This window comes from Osmerus eperlanus, chromosome 12 (assembly GCF_963692335.1).
Source record: "Osmerus eperlanus chromosome 12, fOsmEpe2.1, whole genome shotgun sequence".
NCBI lineage: Eukaryota > Metazoa > Chordata > Actinopteri > Osmeriformes > Osmeridae > Osmerus > Osmerus eperlanus.
In genome coordinates this window covers 10,050,806-10,077,873 of record NC_085029.1, presented here as the reverse complement: position 1 = coordinate 10,077,873, position 27,068 = coordinate 10,050,806, and the positions used below count along the sequence as shown (strand labels likewise).

At 44.6% G+C, this 27,068-nt stretch overlaps 2 protein-coding genes across 3 annotated transcripts; one reads left to right on the top strand and one right to left on the bottom strand.

Moving 5' to 3' along the window:
• Positions 1–1,286: 1,286 nt before the first annotated feature.
• nhlrc2 (NHL repeat containing 2) lies at positions 1,287–15,750 on the bottom strand. The gene is made up of 12 exons (XM_062474633.1): positions 15,556–15,750; positions 15,035–15,187; positions 12,192–12,241; positions 11,577–11,982; positions 10,996–11,117; positions 10,703–10,832; positions 9,051–9,144; positions 8,557–8,788; positions 6,127–6,249; positions 5,616–5,825; positions 4,808–5,021; positions 1,287–3,200 (listed from the first exon to the last, which is right to left on the bottom strand). The coding sequence occupies exons 1-12, from the start codon at positions 15,716–15,718 to the stop codon at positions 2,938–2,940; spliced, it is 2,160 nt and encodes a 719-aa protein (XP_062330617.1). The 5' UTR covers positions 15,719–15,750; the 3' UTR covers positions 1,287–2,937.
• Positions 15,751–15,907: 157 nt separating this feature from the next.
• Positions 15,908–25,823, top strand: dclre1a (DNA cross-link repair 1A (PSO2 homolog, S. cerevisiae)). Of its 2 annotated transcripts, XM_062474622.1 has the most exons (10): positions 15,908–16,528; positions 16,644–18,035; positions 18,117–18,250; positions 19,381–19,499; positions 19,777–19,920; positions 20,458–20,603; positions 21,729–21,883; positions 23,172–23,313; positions 23,720–23,763; positions 25,003–25,141. In XM_062474622.1, exons 1-9 carry the CDS (start codon positions 16,108–16,110, stop codon positions 23,746–23,748), a joined length of 2,682 nt encoding a protein of 893 aa, XP_062330606.1. In that variant the 5' UTR covers positions 15,908–16,107; the 3' UTR covers positions 23,749–23,763; positions 25,003–25,141. The 2 variants fall into 2 exon arrangements, with proteins under 2 accessions (XP_062330606.1, XP_062330605.1); XM_062474621.1 differs by lacking the exon at positions 23,720–23,763 and having other exon boundaries at positions 25,003–25,823.
• Positions 25,824–27,068: the final 1,245 nt, after the last annotated feature.

The window sequence follows — 27,068 nt, the reverse complement described above, 5'->3', positions numbered from 1 at the left end:
TCTTTCAGACAGACATTCACTGTAACTGGGCCTACAGACAGAGATGTTTTATCACTTATATTGTAATAACAGTATCCAGCCATACTGTTCTAGGCACCAGTGCCAAAGAAAAGTTTAAAGCAGTGTATTAAGGATGCTCCTTTTTTGGGGCTGATAAATTACAAAAAAAAAAAATAGTCATGAGGGAAGCCTATATGACCGATTCATGAAACCCGTGGAAGGATGCTTTCAAATCAAACTTTCTGGCTGGACGTTTACAATTTTTTTTCCAGATTTGATAGCCTAAATAGATTGAACCCGTCTATGGAGGAGGGGAACTCTCACCGAATTGCTGCTCCCAAGATTTCTTCCATTTTTTCCTCAATGGGTTTTCCTGGGCGTGTCTTCCTTGTCTTCCTTGAGAGTTTAGGTTGGCTGAGGGGCAGTTCTGTGAGCGTATGTGAAGCTCTCTATGACATTGCTCATATAGGGCAATACAGCCATAAATGTTTATTTGATTAATTAGGTAAACTAACAGAGACCTTGTTAAGCTTTACAATATAGCATCTCAAAACCAAACCAGGACCAAAGTATTCGTTTTCACCCTAAAATGTACCTATGGAATGTATGGTAGTCTACACTAAAAACAACTGTGAACCTGGTTTAGCTTGCTTGGTTGCATACCTAAGAACTGGACAGTCAATCAGTAGATATGCACTGTGACTATGACATGACTGACCTAACATTGCAATATCTTTTGAAAGTGTCATAGTGTCATCATCCTGTTGCTTGATGCAGACGACAAATTTACAAATACACCAGAGACCTATGTAACACATATACCTAAACCACCCCATATTGTCCTAGAGACTATAGGTTATCTGAAAGCCAGGAGAAGTTCTTTTCAAATCAGGCAAAATGGAAGAGCACAACAGAGATTGTTCTCTTCCAAAAAAATAAACATTTTCAGTAGAATATGTAATAAGAAACATTAAAATAGATTGTTCTGAAGGGGGACATCAAATGCCCTAGGAGAAGAACATAATTTAATGATATACAGAACAAGTAAACTTACAACCTAAATAACATCATAAATACTAACAATATCCAAACTGGCCCTGCTGGACTTAATCCAGAAACATTAGCGGCTCTCATCCTCCAAAGGCCTGCCAACCTACATACACACATTTGAGTCTATATAAGATAAGTTGTTTCTGTGCAAACCTTAGCTGATCATTTAGAATCAAAGCACGTTCTATCATTTCTACAGCATGCATGTATTTTACACAACGAGAAGCATACATACATTCGCTAAATATGGTTTATTGCATCCCCCATACATGACTGCATTTCATATAGCTTCCAGACTATGAAATCAATTCCCAGAGTACAAAAACATGACAGACATTATATAGCTCTGCTCTGATACAAATCATCAGGTGACATAACGCTCACCAGAGGAACATATCTTCTGCTTTGCATGCACATGAACACCCTTCCACTTAAGCCTACCCAAATGTTTCATGGTGAACCATAGAGTGCTTTCCAACACCTTTGTTTGTTTCATAATAAATGGAGGCTACCATATTCATAATAATAAATCTTCTCATTCACCCAGTAATACATTAAACTCACAATGGCTGTGGCATCTCCATGGCATTTTCCATTTAGCGAACCCCAAACCACAGAGTTAAGGCTTTATACAGGGCTTTCTGACATCCAGCTCCACTATCAGTAACTCTAGGTGAGCAAAGATCAGTGACTTGTGTATTAACCCTCGTGCTGCCTTCGGGTCACATGACCCAAAGGTTCATAACGAACCATTGTTGTGTTGACCCAATTTTACCCAATACAAAAACAAATAAAAATAATTTTCTTTTAACCATTCCAATGTGGGGGGTCTGAGACAGCCCGACAGTTAAAAGAAAATGCTTCACTTTGTTTTTGTATGAGGTAAATTTGTCGCAATACGACGGTGGGTCACAATGACTGATGGGTCAGAATGACCCGAAGATAACACAAGGGTTAAGAGGCACTTTCATCATTATTTTAATAACATTATTTGTACACCAGAACTGCTAGGTGCTGTCTATAATATTTTGAAGAAAAAAAATGTACCACCAACTATATGTAAAATGAGCATGTGGGCAAAAGCAGGTCCCATACAAATTGATTTAATTTAATTCAAGTTTTCCTTCAATCATGACTCAGTTATTGTTTACATAAACAACTTTCAATCTTGAAATTCTAGTTTTTCCAAGAACCAGTGAAAATATGAGCTGCCTCACCCTTTTTTTCATTTTGGAAGTAGGTTTAGCTTTGACATACATTGACAGAAGTTTGGCAGGGCGTGGTACAGTCTATTTCTTGTGAATACATATTTATACTATGAAAATGTTAACTAGAGTGTTTTTGTTTTACAGCTGTTCTGGTATGAAGCTTGTGGCATAAATCCCCTTTAAGCTGAGCTGGTTAATACACAAGAACATTGAGTCAACGAACAACAATAAAAATAATAAACATTACATCAGCTGTGATCGTCAGAGATGTTTATGAGTGCTCACAAATTATGATAGTTGCGCTTGAGGATATTTCAGAGTACTTACAACTGTGTCATGTAAACGTATGTGCCACATTACTGTAATTGAGTCACAGTGAAGGTACTGTATTGGATACTTTGGTGTTCATCTTTAAAAAAAATCATATATAAAAAAAATCCACAAGTGTTTCTGCATAGATTATGGTGCTTCATATTGACTGTAAGGGCAGATAAAGGACAAGGGCTTTGAAGCCATCCACACCACGAGTCATCACCCTGTTGAAAACAAATCTCATCTTTAGACCACCGATAACTGAAAAGGGGGGGGGGGGGGGGGGGGTGAAGGTTGCATTAAAAGGTAATATCCTGATTCTGAGGCTTACTCATCCCCAGAATGAAAGGACCCAACTCCGCTGGTTTCAGAAGGCGTGAGCCATCGTCACGGTGACCCCTCCCTTGGCGGGAGCTGGACCTATGTCGAGGGGCTGGGTGAAGGAGGCCGCTTTCATCATACAAGCTCCACCCTGGGCCAGACAGCAGTAAACCCATACACTGAGAGTGAGAGCAGGGCTGGGGCTTGCTGTCCTGGTCATCGCCGGAAGCTTGGTTGAGAGGGAGAGGACTTGAGAGAGGTCCAGGATGTCCCCGGTAACCACCTGGCCCTCTAGCAACCACTCATCACCTATGAAAGACAGGAGCTTGGATTGAGGAAGTACATTCAACTGTGCACAAAAGCCTTGATTGAATGTTTTGAATAGGACACACATAAGAGTAGTGTACTCATCATCGACTACCACCTTACAGCTCTTCTAAATAGCTACAATGTGGTCAATGGAAACTGGTCTAAATCAGGGAGTGAATTCCTCCTCTTTCTCTTTGTGTGTGTGCTTGCATGTGTGTTCACGTATATACTGCATGGACGCATGAGAGAGAAATAAAGAGAGAGAGTAGAGAGAGTGTGTGGAGTAAGATCTACTTTGCATGCACAGCAGCATCTCCGACAGCACAGGAGCACAGCTGGTATTTAACAGTAACTGTGAGCTATCTCAGCAGCGCTGTTCCAGCTGTGCCGTATGCCAGGGCCGGCCCTGACCAGACCAGGAGCCCACCAGGGCGTGAACCCGGCAGAGGCAAGAGAGAAGACCAAACCAACACCAATGACACGGACGTTCAGTGTGAGGACAAGCGCAATACACTCCCCTATGTATACGCCTGTATGTTAATGACCTCCATGCAAATTTGACTTTACCTCAAAACATTGTGTGGACTAATCGGTCCTCCAAAGACTGTATATTGAGACAGCTGGCCAATTTACTGTATAAAGCGCTTTCATTTGTTCATGCGGAACCAACATCAACCAGATCTTGATCCTGAAATTTTCATTCAGAGTTTGTGAGATTTACAGATGCTGCTGCTCCTCCTGCATTGATTCAGTCATAACAGACCAAGTTTATTTTCAGGATCAAGACCTGCACTGTAAATCAGTTCAGCTACAGCGAACAAAAAAGCAAATCTAAAATTAGATCCTTAACGTCATCGTTAAACTCGAGATCGTTACTCAGGTCTCACCCCTCCGTGAATTTATATTTCCGGCGTACTAGAAAAGATCAATACCCACATGGCATTTTGAAGTATTTAAGGGTCTCCCACATCACCGCAATTACTTAATTACTTCCATAAGTCAATTAATGAATCTGTTTCCAAGTTTTAAAATACTAAGACACAGTTAAACTATCATTCATTATTCTACAGTATGTAAGCGTGCACAGGCATCCCTAAGGATAACGAGTTCTTGAAAGCTTATGGTGTAATGACCTGACTGTGGGGTTGAAGTGCGTGCTGTTTTAAAAAGACTGAATATGGTTGGAGTGTTGAGATCAACAGATTGAGTAGAGGATGGGGTAAACTATAAAAGGATTACACAGATTTCGACAGCTATTACAAGAAATACTACTACATCTCGATCAATGACTCTCTGAAGAACAAAATACCCCCCCCCCCCCCCCCCCCCCCCCAAGAACTACAAAACGTTGGTGTGGCGTTGGTGTGGCCCAAAGAACATGTTTGAGCTGAAAAGCAACAACATTATTCATGTATGCAAAAAATATTCATAAGGATCTCTCTTACAATTTACATCCAATCTGTGTGTGATGGACACAGTGTTCCGGCTGACTGGGATGAATCCAGTCCCTTTAATGTGTGTTCTTCCCCTCAGCAGACAGGCTCCAGAACCTGATGTGTGTTCTTACCCTCAGCAGACAGGCTCCAGAACCTGATGTGTGTTCTTACCCTCAGCAGACAGGCTCCAGAAGCTGGGCGCCTCCTCTGTGAGCTTGGTCCCCTCTGGAAGAGACAGAGTCACCTCCATGGTCACAGTCAGCCCCGGGGACACGGCCAGAGGTGGCAGGACGATCCTGGCTGCCGATTTGGGAAGTTTGGGGACTTTGGGAGGACCAGAGGATTTGGCTGGCGCAGAGTCGACAGTCTCTGTGAGAACAGGGAACTGAGACGGGAACACAGGGAAAGTGAGGAGAGCTTTCAAGACGAGGGTTGAAAGAGAGTATCAAAGCGCGCAGAGTCAACTCCGACTTCAAACCACTTGATCCCAATGTAATCCAAATTATTATCGGAAAGACCACATGATTTGCACATTAAAAGCTATTGGCACAGAAAATAAATTTACACACGGGACATAAAAAGAGCAAATAATAACAGAGTGCGCGCGATGGGTAGTTGGTATTTACAGAGCTTTGTACTAATAGCTGGGAACATGGAACCCTGGATTATGGTTGTGTACGCAATAGGAACGGTCATTACTCACGCTCTCTCTAATACAAACACTTAGCTCCACAAGTATCAGAACAGGGACCTATTTTGGTTATTTTGGCTTAGCCTTTGAAATAATCAACTATGGCTATATATACCCTCATATTAAAACAGCACGCACTTCAACGCCACAGTCAGGTCATTACACCATTAGTAAGAGTCACAAACGGTAAGGAATACAGGGTCAACACATCGAACTCATTGGGCGTTGTCAAAACAGAGTTTAACGGCAGAGGTGCCCATGTACACACGCAAACACCCAGCCCCTCACCAGGGAAACGGTCTTGGTGTCCATGTCCAGAACCTTGACCTGGTGGTTGTTGGTGTCCGCCACGTAGAGCACCCGGCCTCCCGCCCCCACACACAGCCCTCCAGGCTCGTTGAAGGCGGAGTCTAAGAAGCCGGGCCCCAGGACGTCCCCAGCCTCTCCTGTCCCGGCCAGGACACGACACTGCTTGGTCTTGGGGTCTACCACTTTAATCTGAAGTACACACACACACACACACACACACACACACACACACACACACACACACACACACACACACACACACACACACACACACACACACACACACACACACACACACACACACACACACACACACACACACACACACACACACACACACACACACACACACACACACACAGAAAAAGGCTAGCCTGGGAACAGTAAAAAGTCTTTTTCATCTGCATTCAACCCATCTAACCTGACTGACAACAGAAGAAGGGCATGACGTTGGGAGTTAGAGGAAGACTCCTGCCCAGAGCCCACTCACCTTGTGGTTGTAGGAGTCGGCCACATACAGCAGGCCCTGTTCCGGGGCCCAGGCCACACCAAGAGGGTGCTGCAGCTTGGCCTCCACTCCTTTCCCATCCACGTCTCCAAAGGCAAAGAGATTCTGTTGTCCAAACACACGTGTTACTGGATGACCAGCATTTTGGGAAAGCCCAAGCAATCATTCCCATACAGTTCAATGGAGCTTCCTTAGGAACTATGGAGATTTTATCAAGTTCCATCTATGTTAATCAAGTCTAAGACAACATTGGCTAGTGTATAAAGTCAACCTTCTAACCCAACTAATAACAAGTGAGATTTTCTGTTATTCCAAGGGAACCCATTCTAAGCCCTTCCCATAAAAATGATCCAACGTTTTGCAAAGACACATAACTTTCTGCAATGTTTTGAAGGGGAGTTGGGTGGGTTGGAAGAGGACAGGGGTGAAAGCAGGACTGTCATGCATTTGCTTACTGGATATGAATTTAATGAGAAACACGCCATCACTGTTTAAAGAGCTGTTTGGTTCCACAAATGCCTCGTGTGACCTGAGCAACCAGGTTAGTTGAGTACTCAGTTCCTTTTTTATACGTGTGAAATTCCAAGAGGAAGTTGAAGAAATGAACAAACTGCAGAAATCACTGAAATAATATGAACTACCAATATGTAACGGTAGAATATTTCCACAGACCGTCTTTCCACTAGAGGGTCATTTCAGTGTCTGGTGCTGTGGGATCGGAAAGTAGTAGCAGGAAGTAGAAGACGTGGTAGAAAAAGGGAAACAGCCACCACACACTCTCTCCCCCCCCCCCCCCCTTCCACACACACACACGCACACACACACGCACAGGGTGAGTCATACTTGGAATAGTTTAAATAACTCATTTCATTAACCGGCAACAGAAACGCATAACAACAATGTCAATTACCAAATCCCATTCATTTTCATTGTCTGCTTCAAAAACCCGTCTGAAACTCAAAAGAGTAAATAGATGTCGCTAGAAGAGAACTGTCACAGCAGAGCAGAAATCAGGAAAATTGATATAAATAGCCTCTCGCTCGATGTCACCCAGTTTAATAAATCAAACAAATTAGATAACAGAATCTCATTATAAACCGTCTTGAAATTCAGAAAATCCTTGACATTTTCCCACACATGCCAAGTTTGCGAGAACTTTCTGCATGGAGTGTATTCCACGTCACTGGAAGCACAACCCTTGAATAAATATGTTGCTGTTCACATAAAATCAGTCAGAACGCCTCAGCTTAACTATGTTTTGTTGGGCATTCATCTGACAAAGTGGTACAGCCTCTAAGGGCTCTTGTTTCCTTATAAAGAACCTCATGGGGAGATAGACCAAGTATTGCTGAGGGAGAATATAAACTGAGGCTGATTAGAACAGTCAGGAATGCCAGTCAGAGTGATGAGTGAAAGCCTGGAATGACCGGGGCAGTCCACTGTATTCAGACCCTATATGGAGACACCTATAGCTAGACATGGGAACCAATACTATTTACAAATCATGGGGCAATAGATTTTGTTTCACCCAGAATAATGAAACAAATGGATCGGTCCTAAGAGTGCAAATGGCCTTTTTTGCATCTCAAACACTTTCAAATAATTTCAAGGGTTTATGATTTTATAAAAGTATATTTATGCTGTATATATCTGTACAGTACTGTGCAAAAGTCTAGGCACAAGATTTTTTACATGAATACTGTCTGAAATACTATCGGAATAAAAGTGCAAGGCTGAGAGACTTTTCATTAAATTATTTCTCAAGTAGTTTTGCTTTACTTTAACATGTTTTTATTTGTGCTTAAGACTTTTACAAAGTACTGTATATAATAGAGTGTAAACAGTATGTATGTGACAGTGCACAGCTTCTCTGAACGCTGAAGTAAAAAATGTAAGACTGATCCTCTTGAACGTACACCAGAACTGTGATGGTCCATAAGGAGGGAGGCTTCATCCAACAACAGTTGGCCGATACCCAGTAAAGGCATCGTCTGAGCCGGTGAGAGTCATTTGTCAGTCGACGCCAGTGTAAATGTTTCCGTTTGGGTAGCTTAGTGTGCATTACAGGTGGAAAGATGGCCTGTCCAGTTTCACTTAGGTGTTGCTTGACGTACTTAATATTGCACTGCGCTTTCTACTTGTCAAGCCGTCATTGCAAATAAGAATTTACTAATTGCCTGGATTAATCAAGGTTACACAAATGAATATACTCCCCCCCCCCCCCCCACACACACACACAAAACAAGGATGACTTCAAAGGGAACAACTTTGAAATACAAAATGTCATCACTTTACAATACCGAAAAGGATACTTGACCGATACAGGTTACTTGCCTCAATACAATCTATACCCCACTCCTACTGTGTCAATACAATCCCCCTCTCTGATCCAGCAGACAGACAGACACTCACCAAGGGGTCCCTCTCGCCCCCCACCAGCAGCTTGACAGCCCCGTCCTTCAGGGCCAGGGTGCGGACGGTGCTGCTCTCGCTGTCGGCCACGTACAGGCAGCTCCAGGGCTCCTCGGGGGCCGGCGCCAGGCCGGACGGCTGGGCGAAGCCTGCCTTATGCGGGTACGCGTTGTTCCGGTTCTCCTCGCCGCCACTGCCGGCCCAGCGCACACACGTGCCCGCTTTGGATTCTCTGGAGGAACGAACATGGAAGAAAAAAACGAAAACAACGATATGAAACACCCGACGTGTCATGCCAGTGACAAAGTCAGAGAGGTGCCAGGGAAGATCAATTAAGTATGATTACGGCTTTGACATGCCTTCAAAATCGAATTTCAAACTTGGGCCTGTCCCAAGTAGACATGGGATCCTATCTTGTGATGAATCAGTTTACTACTACTGCACGTCCTCCACGGCCGGCCGGCGTGGATGAGGTCATTATGCCGGTATCTCACCTCGCTTTGGGCAGCTTCCCATCAGCTAGGAACAGAGCCCAGATCTGGTGGGTCCCGGCCATGGCAATCCACAGCACGCTATCCTCCTCACCACCTGCCGATACAGATCTCGCTAATCAGAAAGTTCTCAGTGGGGTCGTATCGGCAACCCTCGAGTGTTCTTACGGCTCCTAAAACAGTCAAATATCCGTCATTAAATATGGAGGGAGGCTGGGCACCGGTTGCACCTTTGGCAGCATAGATACATTTATCTTTGGACTGCAAAAGGTTTGTACTCTGGGGGATTGAAGCCAACTGGAGTGGGCTGAATCATTAATGATCCCTTCATGAATATGGAATGAGTGTTTGGGAACAGTCTCAGGGGGAGGTGTGTGTGTGTGTGGGTATAATAGTGGACATACGGGTTCAATGACCACGTTGTGGAACCCTGAGGTAGCATTTCCGATCTGGATATTACATTACCTGTACACTTTAAGATATAGGAAGGCAGCTAAGCTGCTGTCTTAGAGTTAAAGTAGCCTAGCGAGGAAAGGGGCATTGCTGATTATGCTGCTTCATTGTGCACCCATGGTAAACCAAACCGAGCCCCACAACAGTGAAACAAATGACACACATTTAAAGTATCCTGATGTATTGCAACAGTGTGTATTTTCGAAACAAACAGCCTCACACGGTACAGAACGTTTCTTGTCATATAAGGATTCTGGTGTTCTTTTTTATTAGGATGTTCAGCCTTCTTGTATTGTTCTTTGATATTGTTATTGACTGAATCTGTGAGGGAGGCGGGCAAACTGGGAGGACAGCACAGAGAACTCACACTCAGGATTAGAGCCTTTGTTGTCAGGGCAATGAATCTGAGGGTTGTCATGATGAATTTTTCGAAGCATCTCTTAGTATGCACGCGGGCGCACGCACGCACACATCATAGAACTTCATCAAAATGGAAGCCAAAGGCTCTTTCTGTCAGATGAGGTCAATGCTCACTGGATGTGGAGCCCGAAAGTTTGGACTGAAACGGCCAATCAGTGTGTTTTGTGCTGCAGCTCTCCCCAAGAAGCTTTCTTTTGGTAGAGCAAGTCCTCTCCAGCATCAAATCAGCTGCTAGGTCAAAGATAAAGCACTACACACACACACATGCACACACACACACTTTCATCTTCACAAAGAAACTGACCAATCCACAGTACATGACTTGAAGGCACTGACGATAACTGTATTTTGGATTTTTCCCGAACAAAGCCCCATTCTATGAGCAACCCGTGTATTTTCAGAGATTAAGGATCTAAAAGAGAGCTTCAAAAGCGGACATTAAAACAAGATTTTTACTCTAGATAGGGAGAGGCTGTGATGGATTAATGAGACAAAGATGGAAAAAAAGGAACTTTCACTGCCCAAAGCAGAACACAAAAAAAATCATGAGATTTGATATACAAATAAACGTGTTGGTATAATTCTAAAGTTAGTCTTCAAGTTATTCAATGGCAATCACTGCCAATTAGGCACGGTATGTAAAGTTAACCCTTTGATGCCATTTCTATTGCAGCCTGTGCAGTCCCTTTGACCCCATTGAAATCCTTTTTTCACCTAGATTCTGTGAAAATAAGTGCTATTGCATGTGTTTGAGGTCAGAGTGGGCTGAACATCTCGCTCACCTGCTGTTCCAAGAGCTACATCCCATGGGGAACTGATTGGCTGCTGGAGTCCCATAGCTCCGCCCTCCTTGTCTTGGCCCTGAACCCCCATTCCTGCCAGAGTGCTGACTCGCCCCTCCAGGAGATCAATCTGAGTGAGTGAGAGTGAGACTTGTTTTGTAATGAGAACTTAATAACCTCGCAAAGTGCAAAATGGATTCCCTGACTTCCACACAACCTTCAAATGACACACAAGGTTCTATTGCAACTTGGCTGGAGTGAAGTTGCATTTAGAAGGATTGGAGCCAAATTACCTTGCGTATCAGGTGGTTCTCCGTGTCGGCCACGTACACAGTGTCTCCTTTAATGGCCACACCCTGTGGAGCACAGAAGGAAGCTTCGGAAAGGCGGCCATCTTGTCTTCCACTCTCCGGCCCTGGGGTGTTACAGGAGGAAAGGCTTACTCTACTTCTGGTATGAACACAGTTGCTTAACAACTTTAAAATATATATTATTGATAATAATAATAATGCTTCCCTCAGTGTTAATACTGAAAAAGACACTTGTCAAAGCAAAGGCATTTACCTTAAATTAGACACTTAACCAACATCATCCAGCTGGTTTTTAATGGGTAGACAAATAGCATTCAGAAGATTTTAGGATAATACCCAGAGGTGTTATATCTGGAGCAGCTGTGGGATTATGAAGTATGTGTTACCCAGTCCTTGACAGTAACCCTCAATGTCATCTAAGACAAACCTTGAAGTCCACTGCAGTCACAGCTACCATCAACAACCCTCACACAAAGCACATACATGCCCAACAACATAACCCCACCCCCCACTACCACCACACACACAAAACAGTGAAAGCCCATAGCACCAGCCTGACCCACCTCCTACAGCATAAAGCACCTCTCCAGCCTGGGACACCACCAAGACCCTGTGGTGCCCGGTGTCTGCTATCGCCAGCCTCTTCCTCCTGGCGTCCACCGCCACCTTCCCAGGGAATGACAGGATGGTGGGGGGCAGGGTGTCCCTGTAGAGTCGGATCCCCACAGGGTGGTCCCTCAGCAGGCCTCGGTCCCCGTAGTGTCTGAGGGCGGCCCCGGAGAAGAGGGCGAGCCTGTCGCGGTGGCCCTCCCCCACCAGAGAGAGGAGCAGGTTGCCGCGGGGCCCCAGGAGGACGAGCGTGGGCCAGCAGGACACCTCCAGATCATGCCACAGCCGCGCGTCGCCGTCGTTCACCACCGGGTGGCGGATGTCGTAGCGGAGCACAGCACTGCACACGTTCCGAAGGACCTTGACGGGAACGGAATTGTGGGATATGGAGTTGATTAAGATTGTTAATCTGACATTGGGTATTGCATCAGCACTGCTTACTCCACACTTATCACTGTGCATTAATTATTTGTGTAATATATATATAAAAAGGACAGTACAGGGGTTGATTCACTTAATTTGTTATTTGCTATACAATTATATTTTCTTGGGAAGTAGCTGAAACGTACCTTTTCGTTGGGAAACTTGGCAGAGTGTACTCCCACAATAACCAAACCGTCTGAGAAAAGATCAAACAAAAATGGGGTGGAAAAGATTTTATTAAAAAACAACAGACGAAGAAATATGACAGTTCCTGACCATTCAGACTGTGTGGTAGGCATTACTAGCATCCATACTTGATTTGTCAATACAAATATTTCAACAATAGCAAAGCTTCTATTGGTTACACAAAAACAAAATGCTTTTCAACAAGGACGGCAAAGTCAAATTCCTTTCAAGGGAATGAAATCATAAAAGTTTGTGTCAGGCAAGGACAAACAATCCAGAGGAAAGACAAACTGAGCTTTACAGAAAGGGACAGAGAACAGCCAGCGTTCAGACTCAACAACACTGTGTTCCGGCTCTGAATGCTGCCAAACATGTTCATTTTCTTTGGTCTCTGGGTTCAGTAAACTGACTAAGCGAACCACCAGAAAAACAATAACAGGTGCAACAAGGTTTTCACCTCAAACCATACGTTTTTGGGATGAAATTGAATCATGCATGATTGTGATTTATGCTTCATAATTAATCTGTTCTACCAGAACCTTATGTAACTACGAGCGTGGAAACTTCCAGTGGAAGTTCATGTGATTCGGATCCCATGATTCTAGCTTTGTCTCCTTATGACCATGTTAAATCAATTTGAGGGAATATAAATGTTGGTGATACTATTCTATCTGAAATGTCCTTCATACATAAACGCTTGCCATCTTTTTTTTTATAATAACGATTTTTTTTTGCTGAATAAAATGTTTACTTCAAAAACATAAAATCCTAAAATGTTATTGAAAGTGGGCAAAATGTTTGAAGACAAGTCTTTCCTTTCACCGCATCAGGAGTCCTCGCCACACGCAGTTATTGTTCTGTACATCAATCATAGTGTACTGCACGGTATCTGGCTCATCCTGTCTCACACGTCACAGCTTCAGGATCTGGATGCGTGACACAGCCCATTGGCCTCACTGACCCTAAACGTTCCCGCACGTTCATGGGTTTTAGAGTGCTTTCCTAGAACGACATAGCTTCAGGATGTAGACACATTCATAAAATAGTCTGGATGCATGGACCCTACTGATTTTTGACCTTTACAATGGACTCCCTCCTCTGGTCCAGAGACCTAACAGGAAACATCTTCTTGTCACTTGACTCCCCTTCCCCTTGCATGCTCTTTACCGATGCATTAAGGCCATGAGGGAGTCTCCCTATAGACCGTTGAAGGACGTTGCGTCTTTGTGTTAAATGCTGTGACGGCACCCTGAGGGCTTCCACATCTGTGTGGGCTGTCACTGTGTCCTCCATATCTGGTCATCACGTGTCCTACACCAGCTACGCCTCGATCCAAAGTCAAATGACATGGGCCTTCCACACACCAACAGATGGATTCATTTTAAGAGGTAAAAGCTCATTTAAATCACATTTGATGGGAAATGTGTGTTCTGAAAATTGGGAAAAGACCAGAGGACAGGCTGGAGCCTAGCACATAATGTTTCAAATGTCTAGCTATGACAGGTAACATGGCAAGAGAATGGAAGCCCCAGGGCTCAGCCGTTCTCAGCATGGGCTTCGTCGGAAGGTTAGTTCGCTTATTTGACTGTTTCCCATTTCAATATAGCTGCTGCTCACTCTGCTGTGGTTCGTCGAGCTCAACTGAAATGTCAAAAGCACTTTTGCGCCTCGTCATTCATCCAGTTTCGTCCCTGGGGCTTGAAACACGGAGGCTGATAGATGCAAAGGACAGACAGAAGCACATTTGCAGCGGTCCGTCAAAACACTTAAATTCATAACCCCGGAAAGCGAGAAAAAAAAGAAAGAAAACCACATGCAGAAGGAAAGGTAGCAAATTCATTCCATAACGCAACATCGTGTTCTACTGAAGTTAATTTCCTAATTCACAGTACTACTCAGAAGATTTCCACACTGAATAATGAACCATGTAACAAGTCGATCTAGGCACTCATAAAAAATTAAAGTACACAAACTGGGCCTACACATTATTATTTTAATATTTTAGACTGAGAATACACCTGGTCATGCTCACTAAGAACAGCACATCAGATGACAAAACTCTTCTTCCCTGTCATTGTTTTGACTAGCCAACCTTTTATTCTGAGTCTATAGTCTACAGGCAACAGAGCCCTCCACGCTGTGCCAAGACCCACTACTACCACAGATTGCAGAGAGCATAGGGGGTTGTTGTGGGGGCGGCTGCTGCTGAACTTGGCTTTGAACACTTTACTGGACGAAGAAGCATACAGAATGTACCCTGAGCAGTGCCAGAGATATAGCGAGGGAGATTGTGAATTAAAGTGTGGAGCAAATGGCTGCCTGGTGGTGTGTGTGTGTGTGTGTGTGTGTGTGGGGGGGGGGGGGGGTGTACGCAACTCAATTACTTTACTTAGATGATCGTGGTGAAGAGCTAACAATAGGCCACTTGACTGTTAGAACATGATTACACAAGAACAGACTAAAAATAAGTCACATACCCACCACAGCCAGTAGCATTGTACAGTACTCGGACCTCTGATCTGTGTGTGTGTTGTTTTTTTTTAGCAACTTTGACACTTCAAAGACTACTACAAGATCAGAAACCACTTTCAGAACGGATGACATTTTACACAGAGCGGAAAATAGGACCATGGAAGACTTCCACTGTAATGTGAAAATGTTTTGACACGATGACTGTGTGTGTACTTTGACCAACCACTTGGTCACATGAACATTGATACACACGCTAACTGTGGTTGATAATATATTGCAACATAAGGAGTAAAATCATTACCATTTAAAGGGGAGATGAGTGTGTACCTACCTTTGACGGGGTGCCTTTTCTCCAGCTGATGCAAATCCGGTAGGATATGCATGCAGTTTATGCAGCAGTAGGTAAAGAAGTCCAGTATCACCACCTTGCCAGACAGCTCTTTTGATAGAGACAGTGGGCCTTCTGTATTTAGCCATTCCAGACCTGGGCAAAACAACCCCAATTACAAATATTAGCATTAATAATTTATACATCGCCTTCTCTAAAAAGTTTGAACGGTTTTGTTTTGTTGGTGATCATGTATTTTACAAAGTTGCAGTGTGATCGCGTGCCTATATGATTATGATGGTCAATGAATAGCCAAGCTTGTAGGAAAGGAAGGACATAGTAATATTTTCTGCAGAGAATAGCAGCATGTTACATGTTATAAACTGGAACGGATCCGAATATGGTGTGTTTGAAATCAGCATACGACTGGCTAAAGGACCGCGCAAGCGCTGCAGGAGCTGTATGACGTTTGCCAACAACTCGCGATTCAGAATATTCAACTTGCTATCACAGTGTGAGCTAACCTTCCTCAAAATCGGGAATCTTCAGATCTTCTCTTTCATCTAGTTTTTGCAAGTACTGGTGCACAAGATGTTCTTTCTCCTGTTGGGTTGTAGCGTCATCTAGGGCGTTGTCCAGCTGACTCTGAATGGGAAACAAAGTAGACAAGCTGCACTGGGACGCCATCTTTGTAACAACAAACCGATTAAGTAAATTTGTTCATTCATATGGGTATTTTCAACATTAATTACATAGGACATTTTCAGACAAAATCAAGATAAAATATTTAAATGCACACTAGTGATGGTATTTATATAAATATATCGTAACACACCGCTACAGATTGTTCCAGTAAGATGTTCATAATTTTAAAAAAATCGAATGTGTCGAATCTACTGAAGTGTTTTGTAACATTGCACAACATCACACTGTACTGTGAGGCGGTAAATTTCTGTGTCGAACTCCATGGCATGTTAGCAGCTATGAGACGGAAGGTTAAAATACATCAAACATTCCTAATTTCTTTCCGCTTTTGAGATATTGGAAATAGTTTGGTGTCCATTTCGCATGTCGAGATGTCAGAAGTAGACGATGAAAATGACATCTGGGAATATAAGCCTCTCCAAAAGACGAAGAGACCAGAGACTTCTGGACCGTCCGATGGAACGGTGCCCAAGAGAAGACTTGTCTCCAAACGAGCAAAAAAGGGCGAGATAATGGTAAAGAAAACAGGGAATAATGCTATTTCTAAAAGCAGAGGTCCCAATGCAACAGAAACTGAGTGTATTAGTAAAGATTCCACACCACGTTCAACTGTCACCTCTACACAGTCAAAACAAATTGACGGGACCCAACAAATTGACAAGGGTGACGAAGAGGCTTTAACTCCTGGAGATTTCTGTCCTGTGTGTCAGATGCCATTCTCTGTATTAGTAGTCCAGTCCCAAAGGTGGCATGTAGCCGAATGTCTTGAAACCCCAGTGGATGAGAGCAAAGGTATGTAGAACATTGCAGACCTGCTTTTAATGAGATATATAATAATGTTTACATTTAATACCAACTTGACCTCTTTAGTTCTCTTGATTCTCTTGTTTTTTCCTGATATGGATAGAATGCCCAGATGGAACCCAGTGCTCCTCCACAATTCCAAGTCACTACAAAAGATACAACCACACGCTGCTAGCTCACTTTCGAGCGACAAATGACCCAGCCTTCATCAGTCCGTCTCAGGAGAGGACATCCAGTGAAGTCCCCAGCGGCAACTCTTTGGACAAAGAGAACCAGGGCAGCACCAGTTTAGTATTGGAGTGTTCCCAGAACAGTGCAACAGGGCTCCCCACTCAAGGCTCTCCCAGTAGCACAGGCTGTGGAACCTCTACCCCCTCAAAGCTGACTAACGCTCTTTTGCTGTTGAGGTCACCTGCGCCTGAGGACATCAGGAAAAAGAAAGGCTGGTCACCTTCTGTCAGAGGTGTAAAGTCTGCCACATCACAAGATAGCAAAATGGAAGAACTGACCCCCATTGTTACAGATAGGGAAAGTCCAGCTATTGAAGGAGGCTTTGTCAAAGCAAAGCCCTCTCCTTCCAGTGATGATGGAATCTCATATTCTCCTCTCTCTGAATTCCCTACGGATCATGAAATCAGTGGTGGCCAACCAAGAAAACATCTGTTTCCAAATAGTTCGTATGAAAATGAGAATAACGAATCAATCATTCTATTCAGTGACGATCCATCACTTGATGATGAGGCTCTGTCGATTGATGACGAGCTCTTCTCTGACATATCTCAGTTTGAATCAAACGGTGACACCCAGGTGATGTCAATTAGCTCATTAGCTGATAGCAATCACAGTACGTTCACAGCTGCTAAAAACGGCCTTGCCTCCCCTTTGAGAGCTTCAGTAGAAAACACTTCAGTTCCCAGAACCAGCCACAGACTCCAATCCCCACAGAGTATAGTGTTAGAACAGCTCAGAGAACACATTTCTAGCACAAACAGCAGTAACGCCCTTCACGCCAAAAGTTTAAATGCATCTCCAATAAAAACAGAACAAACTTCAGCAGTGCCAAAGAAAGGGCCTTCGTCTCCTAAGATCTCTTTAACTCAACTGTCTCAAGCAAGCATGGCACCCACGAAGGGGCCGGCCAAGGCGGGACCATCCTCTGGCCTCAAGCAGACAGACATTGGGGTGTTTTTTGGGCTTAAACCTCTGAAAGAGCAGGCTGCTGACACTGTGCTGCCGGAGCAGAGTTCAGGTCCAGGGTGTGCTGAGGCCTCCAGAGGGAGGAGGGAGCGTGGAGGACGGCAGAGGAGGAACAGGGGGGCCAGTGCTGATGTGGTACTAAACGTGGAAGAGACCCCCAACAATGAGGGTACCCAGAAAACTCAGGAAGGAGGAGGAAGAAGGGGATGGGGAGGAGGCAGGAGGTGGAGGAACAGGGGGAAGACCGATGGAGAGCCAGAGGAACCCAGGCGATGTCCATTCTACAAAAAGATTCCAGGCGAGTTCATGTCTTATTGAGTCATGGTAAGTATTATTGGGAACGCATACAGTTTTTAAATGTAAAATGTTCATCCCCCAGGGACCAAGTTTGTTGTGGACGCTTTCCTGTACGGAGTGATAGACGGCATCACTGCATACTTCCTCACCCACTTTCATTCCGACCATTACGGAGGTCTGAGGAAGAACTCCACGTTACCCATCTACTGCAACAAGGTAGGCCTGCTGTGGTCGCTCTGCACAATCTACCTGCTGTTTTCTCTGCATCAGTAGGGCACGGCCCCCCGGAGGTAACTGTTAACTTATTAGAATCCATGCCAGTGACTAATTAAAACCTCTGAAGCAATGCTGTGTTGTAAAAAGGACGGAGTGTTCAGATGAATGAAGATTATACAGGACAGACGTGTTCCTGCCAGCATTGTTGGTGTCGCACTGAATGTGGTCAGGAAATAAATACTGATGCATGCACAGGACTCTAGCCAAGAATTCACATTGGCTGCAAGAGAGCATTAAAGAGTTGTATGAGAGCCTTTTGGAACTGTTGTGAACACCCTTGTCCCTCATCCTTTCCCGAAAAAGGACATTTGTCTGTTTGGTATGAAACTGAAAGTTGACTAAAATGGATACATATGAAGAAAAAAAATTGGCCCATATTTTCCCCAATGAACCTACACTCTTGCTCAAACTGTAACAACTGACCACTGAACTGAAAACCTTGTGTGCTTTAGATCCTTAACTTGAGATTTTACAGTATATGAGATAAATAACATGGAGTTGTAGGATTTACCCATGTTTTACCCCAATTCTATTGTGCAGCATTTCCAGGATAGTAGGTCAGTTTCTCTCATGAGTCATGCCCTGCTAACATGGTCCACTAGCAGACCTTGGGGGTTGAGGCTAAAACAGGACAGTGGCCTGAACAGAGGTTTCATGTGGACAGGCCCTATTTCTTTTATCATAATCCTCATGAAAAATGAACATGCTGAGTTCATGAACCAAGTTTTAATATGCCTTCTCTTATAGGTTTAAAACAACTCCCTTGGCTACCCCTTACAACAACTACCCACTTTGATTTCCAGTATTAAAAGATTCGAATGACATAATCTTTCTTTACAAACAAGTTAAGAACAAAGACCCATGTCTATCTCGTTTTCTAGGCCCTGGAGCTGTCAGTAAAAGCACTGTACGCGCTTGAGTTTAATCGGTTTGTTTGCCTTTGTGTAGATGCAGAGAACTAGACCTTCAGAATCCAGTACTGACAAGCACTAAGAGGCAGGCCCACAGTTGGTTTTCTGACCACAGATGGCAGGCTGAACGCTGCTTTAATGGCTGTCCCTCACTGTCAGATCACAGGGAACCTGGTGAAGAGCAAGCTGAAGGTGGAGGAGCGGTATGTTCACATCCTGCCCATGAACACCGAGGTCACAGTGGATGGAGTCAAGGTCATCCTGCTGGAAGCCAACCAGTGAGTATCAGAATCGGGCTCAAATTCTATGGCTATATCAGAAGCATATACAATTCCAAATGCTTAAGTGAAAACAAACATTCCAGCCCCCCCCCCCCCCCCCCCCCCCGGTGGGGAATGTTTGTTTTCATCTCTCAGATTCGTCATAAACGTGCCACGAACTGTCCAGCGTTAACAGGGGTCCAGAGGCTCCATGTGACTCTGTAGCCCTTGTGTCGGTTAGTTACCCCAGCAGCGGATGTTCTTCCCCCTCACCTGGTCCCCTCTGTGACCGCAGCTGTCCGGGGGCTGCCATGCTGCTGCTGCTGCTGCCAGACGGCCAGACCGTCCTCCACGTGGGAGACTTCCGAGCCGACCCCTCCATGGAGCGCTACCCTCCGCTGCTGAGCTGCAGGGTCCAGACCCTCTACCTGGATACCACGTCAGTCCCTCGCACGCACGCACGCACGCACACGCGTGCACGCACACGTGAACACACTAGACATGTCACTCCGGGTTTTCTTGATGTTTTCCTTTGTCAGATGACGGTAAATGTCTCCCCTGATTTTCCAGAGTCGTCTTAAAAAAAGAGAAATACAGCGGCCAGACCACTCCATCATGCAGCCGTGTCATCACGGTGTGGAACCGCAAGTTCAATATCTGTCCTCCACTGTGACGGCAGACCTGAGTGCTTTATTCTGCTGTAGACACACACACACACTCTGTCACAGACTCGTTCTCCTCCTGAAATGTACGCTCTCCCTCTGCCTTCCCATCACAGCCAGCGCTGTCCTGGAGCAACGTCGGCTCATTACCTCCGTTCCACGCTCTGCCAGGCACCCAGATTTACACACACACACACGTAGACTTCAGAAGTCTTGAACTCTTTTCTCACTCTGGGCCACTCCTCTGTTCTTTCCTTCTCCCTTTTCTCTCTCTCTCTCTCTCTCACCCCCCCCCCCTCCACATGTACTCCCAGGTACTGCAGTCCTGAATACACCTTCCCCAGTCAGCAGGAGGCCATCAGCTTTGCAGCCAGCACAGCCTTTGAGCACGTCACTCTCAACCCCCGCACCCTCATAGTCTGTGGCTCCTACTCCGTGGGGAAAGAGAAAGTCTTTCTGGGTGAGTGGTCTGGACTAGGAGTGTGTGTGGAAAAGCCATACCCTGTAGACCAGTCATCAGGAAGCTGATTGGGCAGTTCTGAGATTGGAGGGCAGAGGTTTGTGTAAAGTGTTTTTTTTTTTTTTTTTGTGCCTAACCAGCCTATTTGAGATTGGAAATCTTGCTGTATAGAATGTGAGAGGGTGTGGATTTGCACTCTTGGGGTATTTTTAATGTCGAAAGGATTCCGGATGTAAATGTTGGGGAAACATGTATGTGCCTGATTATTTAAATGTCTTTTGTTGGTAACACACCATTGTATTTCTCTTGGGTTTGAGTTTTCTCCTGTTCCTATCTGGCTCTGCAGTAGAGAATCATTTGAAGTGGCAGACATGTTCTGAAAGGGGGTTCCATTGATAGTTTGTGGATGAGTTGGACATGTCAAAGGCGAGCTACTCCATCTCCAAGATGCCCTTGGTTTCAATGAGTTATTTCCTGCCTTTTGTGTGATGCCTGTATCCCCCCCACCTCCTCCTCCTCCTCCCCACTACTTCAAACAAACGCTTGCACAACACATGCACGCACGCACACACACACACACACACACACACCGGTTCTTAAAGCTGAAAGAGACCATCTCTCAGTGAGTGTAGAAAACACTTAAGAACCAAGGATGTTTTTTACAGAATTTGAACTGGGCTCAGATCAGCTTCTTCCTCTGGTATCTGTACTGCTGAACATGTGTATTTAGAATAACTTCAACAATTACTACTGTATGTCTACAGTGAAGTTTGGAATATCAGTAGTGGAAATGATGTTGCTTGTGCCACAAAACATAACCAGTTATCATTTGTAGATATTAAAATCCCAAACAAGGGAAGTGTTCTAAAGCAAAATGTTTTACACTGAAACTTGCTATAAGGGAGTTTGGGCTTTCCTGGGGATATTAACAGATCTTCTTTTGGTCAAAACAACCTTTTACAATCCTCGTTCATACTGTGCCTTCTTACATTTGTGAAATAACCTATACACTTAATACTGTTCAATTACATACCCATGTACCTACAATGCTTTTTAGAATGGGTATTATGTCATTAATGCAACCCTTTATTGTAGAACATAGCTCTGACCCTCTGTCCATCCCAGCTCTGGCAGAGGTCCTGGGGTCTAAAGTGAGCATGTCCCGGGACAAGTTCAACACCATGTGCTGCCTGGAGTCCAAGCACATTAAACAACTCATCACCACAGACTGGAGGGCCGCACAGGTCCACGTACTACCCATGATGCAACTCAAGTTCAAGGTAGGTTCATCAGCATGCCCCACTTTGGAAGTAAGACATCTCATGGAATGTGTTTATTGAGCAGATGCTTTTACCCGAAGAGACGTACAGGGGGGATTTGAACCTGTGAACACTTGATCTGCAGTCAGGGGCTCTAGCGTTGAGCTCTACCTGGTCCATGTTGTGTGGAAGTAGTTGTAGGACTTGACTCAATCCCTGTGCATTACCATAGCACAGCAGTTCTTGTTTGGCAAAACTAGCCAGCTACTTGAAACTGTAGAATCTGACGGTATAGACTAATAAGTTTGTTTTTGTTCTGTTTATTGTTTGAAAAAATACATTCCTAGGGGTTGAAATGAGAGGTTCTGACTTAAATGACGACTCCCGTTTCCCGAAAATAGGACAAATAAATGTTTTCCTGTATATTCTGACAACCTATTAAACAACCTCATCCATTTCTGCCTACTGGTTGTGTATGCACATCTAAGACCCGAAGTTTAAACAATTAATATGCTAATTTATTTAAATGACCGTGCTGCAAGCACAGCATCTCTCTCTCCCAAGAAGTACAACATTTCAAACTGCCATCTGCAGCTCTCCAGATAGTTCTCAATGCTGGGACAGAGCCATGACCAGTCTTCACAGAAGTGCTGATTCAAAACTACACTTTTCTTTGGCGGGGGGGGCCCAATGTCCCTGCCATGCATGTCTGAAGGAGATACCCTGGGACCAAACTAGAATACCCACAATGAAGTTTGAGCTTTGAAATGCATCTTTTGAGTCTTGTCCACAATTGTTCTGAATATTTATTCATACTTTCATGTCGCTGCGATAGATTGACGCGCTTGTGTGCAACAGAAATTAATTGAATGCTGCATATGATGATTCATCATAAATGGCTTAGTTGTCTCATTACCGAATTATTGTGGTTTCTGTATTCCCCGAGACACGTTTTCTAAACACTGCAAAGTTTATATCCTGCTGTTGGTGAAGGGAAACCATGATTCAGATGAGAGTTGAAAGGCCTACCTAACCCCAAATGTAGTCCAACCTTTGGACTACAAAAATAAAAATAATCTATACTATAAATATCCCCAAATTATATGATGAATGAATGAAATGAAGGTTTGCATTGTGAAGTTCAATTAATTTAAACCCTTAATGTATCTTAGAAATACATGTAAACGTTGTTGTAGACGTACTGTGTAAATGTCAAATGCCACAAAAGATGAATACTAAACAGTACAATAGGTTAGGGTGAGTGAAAGTGGAAGCTTCACTATTCAGATGTGTCCTTATGTCTTTCCAGAACCTCCAGGCTCACCTGGGCAGGTTTGCGGGGCAGTATGACCAGCTTGTGGCCTTCAAGCCCACCGGCTGGACCTTCAGCCAGAAGGTGGAGGTGGTGCAAGACATCCAGCCCTACACCAGCGGCAACATCTCCATCTACGGTACGTCTCAGTCGAGCCCAGTGGTCTTCAACCCTGGTCCTCAGGGCCCCACTGTCCTGTGTGTTGGAGTGATCCCCGGTCCAACACACCTGATTCACATGAAGGGTCGTTATAGTTATCGTCGCTAAGCTTCTGCAGAGCTTAATAACGACCATTCATGTGAATCAGGTGTGTTGGAGCACGTGTGTAGGAGCAGGGAAACATCTACAACATACAGGACTGGTCTAGACTCAAGACCGTCCGCATCACATTAGGATTAATAGTGTAGGTGACAGGTCAGTATCTAGATCAAGTATATGTATAAAAGTATACATCAAGTGTAAAAATAGCACTGATATCCATCTATCTCCTGCATTAATATAGTTAAATAATGATCTGAAGTGTGCCCACACTTCACTTTCCTCAGATTCCGTTTCCTCCTTTGCCGTTGGCTAGACTCAGCTGGATCAGGTATCATGTTCAGACAGCATGTTCAGTAGGCCGTGACTTTATCTGATAGCAGTGATTCAGCCTTTTTCTTTCTGCCCTTCTGGAAATGTTTAGACTACCCAACAACACCATCCGTCCAGCATGTAGCAGCACACACTCAGCAGCTGTGGGAGGTGACCCAGAGACTCACGCAGCAGAACCCATATGCAGTTCTGCAAACTCTCCCGATTTAAAATTTCCACCTCTCAGCACCTCGCTTTCTCTTGCTTTTTCTCTCGGTCCCTCTCCTTCCAATAACTGTGTCGCCCGCGCTCTCTCGCCCGCGCTCTCTCGCCCGCGCTCTCTCGCCCGCGCTCTCTCGCCCGCGCTCTCTCGCCCGCGCTCTCTCGCCCGCGCTCTCTCGCCCGCGCTCTCTCGCCCGCGCTCTCTCGCCCGCGCTCTCTCGCCCGCGCTCTCTCGCCCGCCCGCTCACGCCCGCCCGCTCACGCCCGCCCGCTCACGCCCGCCCGCTCACGCCCGCCCGCTCACCCCCGCCCGCTCACCCCCGCCCGCTTAAACCCCTAAATGAAAACGACTCTAGAATGAAAAGATCGAAGCCTTTTCAAAATGAACCACACCACTCAACGTCGCCTTGCCCGAAGTTAACATCTGCACCGGTTATGGCCATTTTTCAAGAAGTGTCATTTGGAAATGCCTCCCACAAATGCAGTCCCCTGACAGGACCAGTTGGCGCTCCCCCTCAGACTGCCTTCATGCTGGCTTTCTGTATTCCGTGGGAGACGCACAGCTGCTGCCGCCTCCCTCTAACCAAACACATACTTATTATTCATTGGACTTGATGGCTCGTAATAAGGGAGATTAGGAAATTCGTCGTTTAGCTTTTAGTCCAAGAGCGCATCCATAATTGAGGAGTCTGAAGAGTTCTCGTCCTGCTCAACTTTTTCTGGACCTGGAAAATGAAATTAAATACCTTGAATTTAGGATGAAGGAATGATCAGGTGATGAAGGAATGATCAGGGGATCTGATTATAATTGGGCCCCGTGTTGGTCTGGGTGTTGAAAGTATAGCCCCCAAACATGGTGGCCTCTACAGGCCAGGTAGAAGGGGGCCAGGTAGGGGGGGCCAGGTAGAGGGGGGCCACGTGTGTCTTGTGGTGTTACTGGCTAGTGAGTTTCTCCCAATGCTAAGAAAAAAGCCACTTTATTTTGTTTTTTGGCATCTAATCGATTGTCTGAGTGAGATGTTCTTTTTCCTGCCAGGTATCCCCTACAGCGAGCACAGCAGCTTCTTGGAGATGAAGCGCTTCGTGCAGTGGCTGCGACCCCTCAAAATCATCCCCACGGTCAACGTGGGCAGCAGGGAAAGCCGGAAGGCCATGGACACATTTTTCAGCGAGTGGCTGGCGGAGGCGAAGGCAAAAGCAATATGAATCCATAGTGAGAGAAAAAAAGTTGAATCCATATAATATATATCTATGAAGCGAAGTCTGGCTGTGCCTCCAGTATTGACTGAAATTACACTTGACAAACCTGACTGCTACTGTGACCTTAGGTGAAAACCTATTGTATTTCATTTCAAATTACATGGTCACAGGTTGAAAGAAGGTAATCTTTTACTTCAGTTGCCATGGTCACCTTTTATTTTTAACTGAACTTCCCCTGCATTGTCAATGAAGGAAACTTTTGCTACCTTGAAATACCAAAAGATAGTGTTCAATCTTTCTCCTTTCTTATGCTGTCCAGTATTTGTTCATTTTGTTTAATGTAAGAAAATGTTTTAATATAACTTGGAATACATTTGTGTATCTGATGTCAAGTCATTATTTTGTCATCAGGTAAAATGTCATTGCTTGTCTAAGGCTGAAATGCTGAGATTGGGAATGTGTTGAGGCAAATAACTCCCTGTCTGATATTTTAAAAATAGCTGAAAAGGTAAATCTGAAAGTATTTCCAGAATGATAGATATCTATTGTAATCATGCATTTGTTCAAATGGTTGTGTGCAACATTGACACGTCTTGACTCAACTGCCTGACAAGTGATTTTTGTTTTGGGGTATTACAAACAATAAAAACCTTGTACAGGCAAGTTATATATTCTGGCATTTTTTTATAAGCCTTTTTGTGTGTAAATGTATACTGTGTCAGTGTGTGTGTTTAAATATCTAGAAAAAATCTATGCTTGCAACTGATATGGCAATTAAGTGAATGCTTTTTCATCTAAATTTACATTTAGCAGACGCTCTTATCCAGAGCGACTTATAGGGACATTCCCCCGAGGCAAGTAGGGTGAAGTGCCTTGCCCAAGGACACAATGTCATTTTTTGCACAGCTGGGAATCGAACTGGCAACCTTCAGATTACTAGCCAGAGTCCCTAACCACTCAGCCACCTGACTCCTCAAATTTATCATCCAATTTGAAGAAGGTCGTTTTATAATGTATTCTTAATCATCGAGAACTTTTATGATTCACTGTAGAGGTCAGTAAATGCAATTAGGCGGGGTGTCCCTGTGACACAAGTTATGCATAACATTTAGTGAATATGATGGATCTCGATGGAACCAGTTGTGACGTGGAAATGTCACCGGAAAAGTTGTAGGAATTCTTGGTTTTAGAAACCAGACAATGAGGGGGCGTTGTGACTGGACACTGGCAGTTGGACCAAAAACCAATCAGGATTGACCTTTAGCGAGACAGGAGAGAGTGTGTGTGGATCAAGCATCTAAAGGTGCTTCTAAATTCACCTACACACCGTATAGGTACACTGTTCATGTATCGGTGGTGGGGATTGCACAGACAAGGCATGTGATGGTGTTAACTGAACACGCCATAGACTAATCTGGTGTTGTTGATTTCGTTTAGTACCTTCCCTAATACGCTAAGCAGTGGGCGCACGCAGGGAACCTCTCTGACCACACATCTTTCATCCCCCATCACGGTTTATCACACCTCTCCTTACAAGGTGACCAATCAATGTAAGGACCCTCCAATTACACACCCTGCCCACTGCCATTTTGAGGGGATTCTAATTGTAATGCTGGTCTCATTCATTCTTTACTAGCGCATGACATTTATCACAGTGCGACCAAGATCCCATCCATTGGAGTTTAAGACCCAGAGCTTAATGGAAAGCCTGTCTCATCTTGACTGGAAGGAGTGGCTGCAAGGACACATCTAAAGCAGGGAGAAGGAGCTCCCGGCACTGTGTTCATGGCACTGTGTTCATGCACTGTGTTCATGCACTGTGTTCATGGCACTGTGTTCATGCACTGTGTTCATGCACTGTGTTCATGCACTGTGTTCATGGCACTGTGTTCATGCACTGTG

Bases quoted from the DNA above. Each gene is read 5' to 3' on its own strand.
- nhlrc2 (XM_062474633.1), bottom strand. From the start codon at position 15,718: ATGGCGTCCCAGTGCAGCTTGTCTACTTTGTTTCCCATTCAGAGTCAG. The intron at 15,188-15,555 runs GTTAGCTCACAC...TGTTTTGCCCAG, and splicing joins GATTCCCGATTTTGAGGAAG to GTCTGGAATGGCTAAATACA. The intron at 10,833-10,995 runs GTAATTTGGCTC...TCACTCACTCAG, and splicing joins AGAACCACCTGATACGCAAG to ATTGATCTCCTGGAGGGGCG.
- dclre1a (XM_062474621.1), top strand. From the start codon at position 16,108: ATGTCAGAAGTAGACGATGAAAATGACATCTGGGAATATAAGCCTCTC. The intron at 20,604-21,728 runs GTGAGTGGTCTG...TGTCCATCCCAG, and splicing joins GAAAGAGAAAGTCTTTCTGG to CTCTGGCAGAGGTCCTGGGG. The intron at 21,884-23,171 runs GTAGGTTCATCA...ATGTCTTTCCAG, and splicing joins TGATGCAACTCAAGTTCAAG to AACCTCCAGGCTCACCTGGG.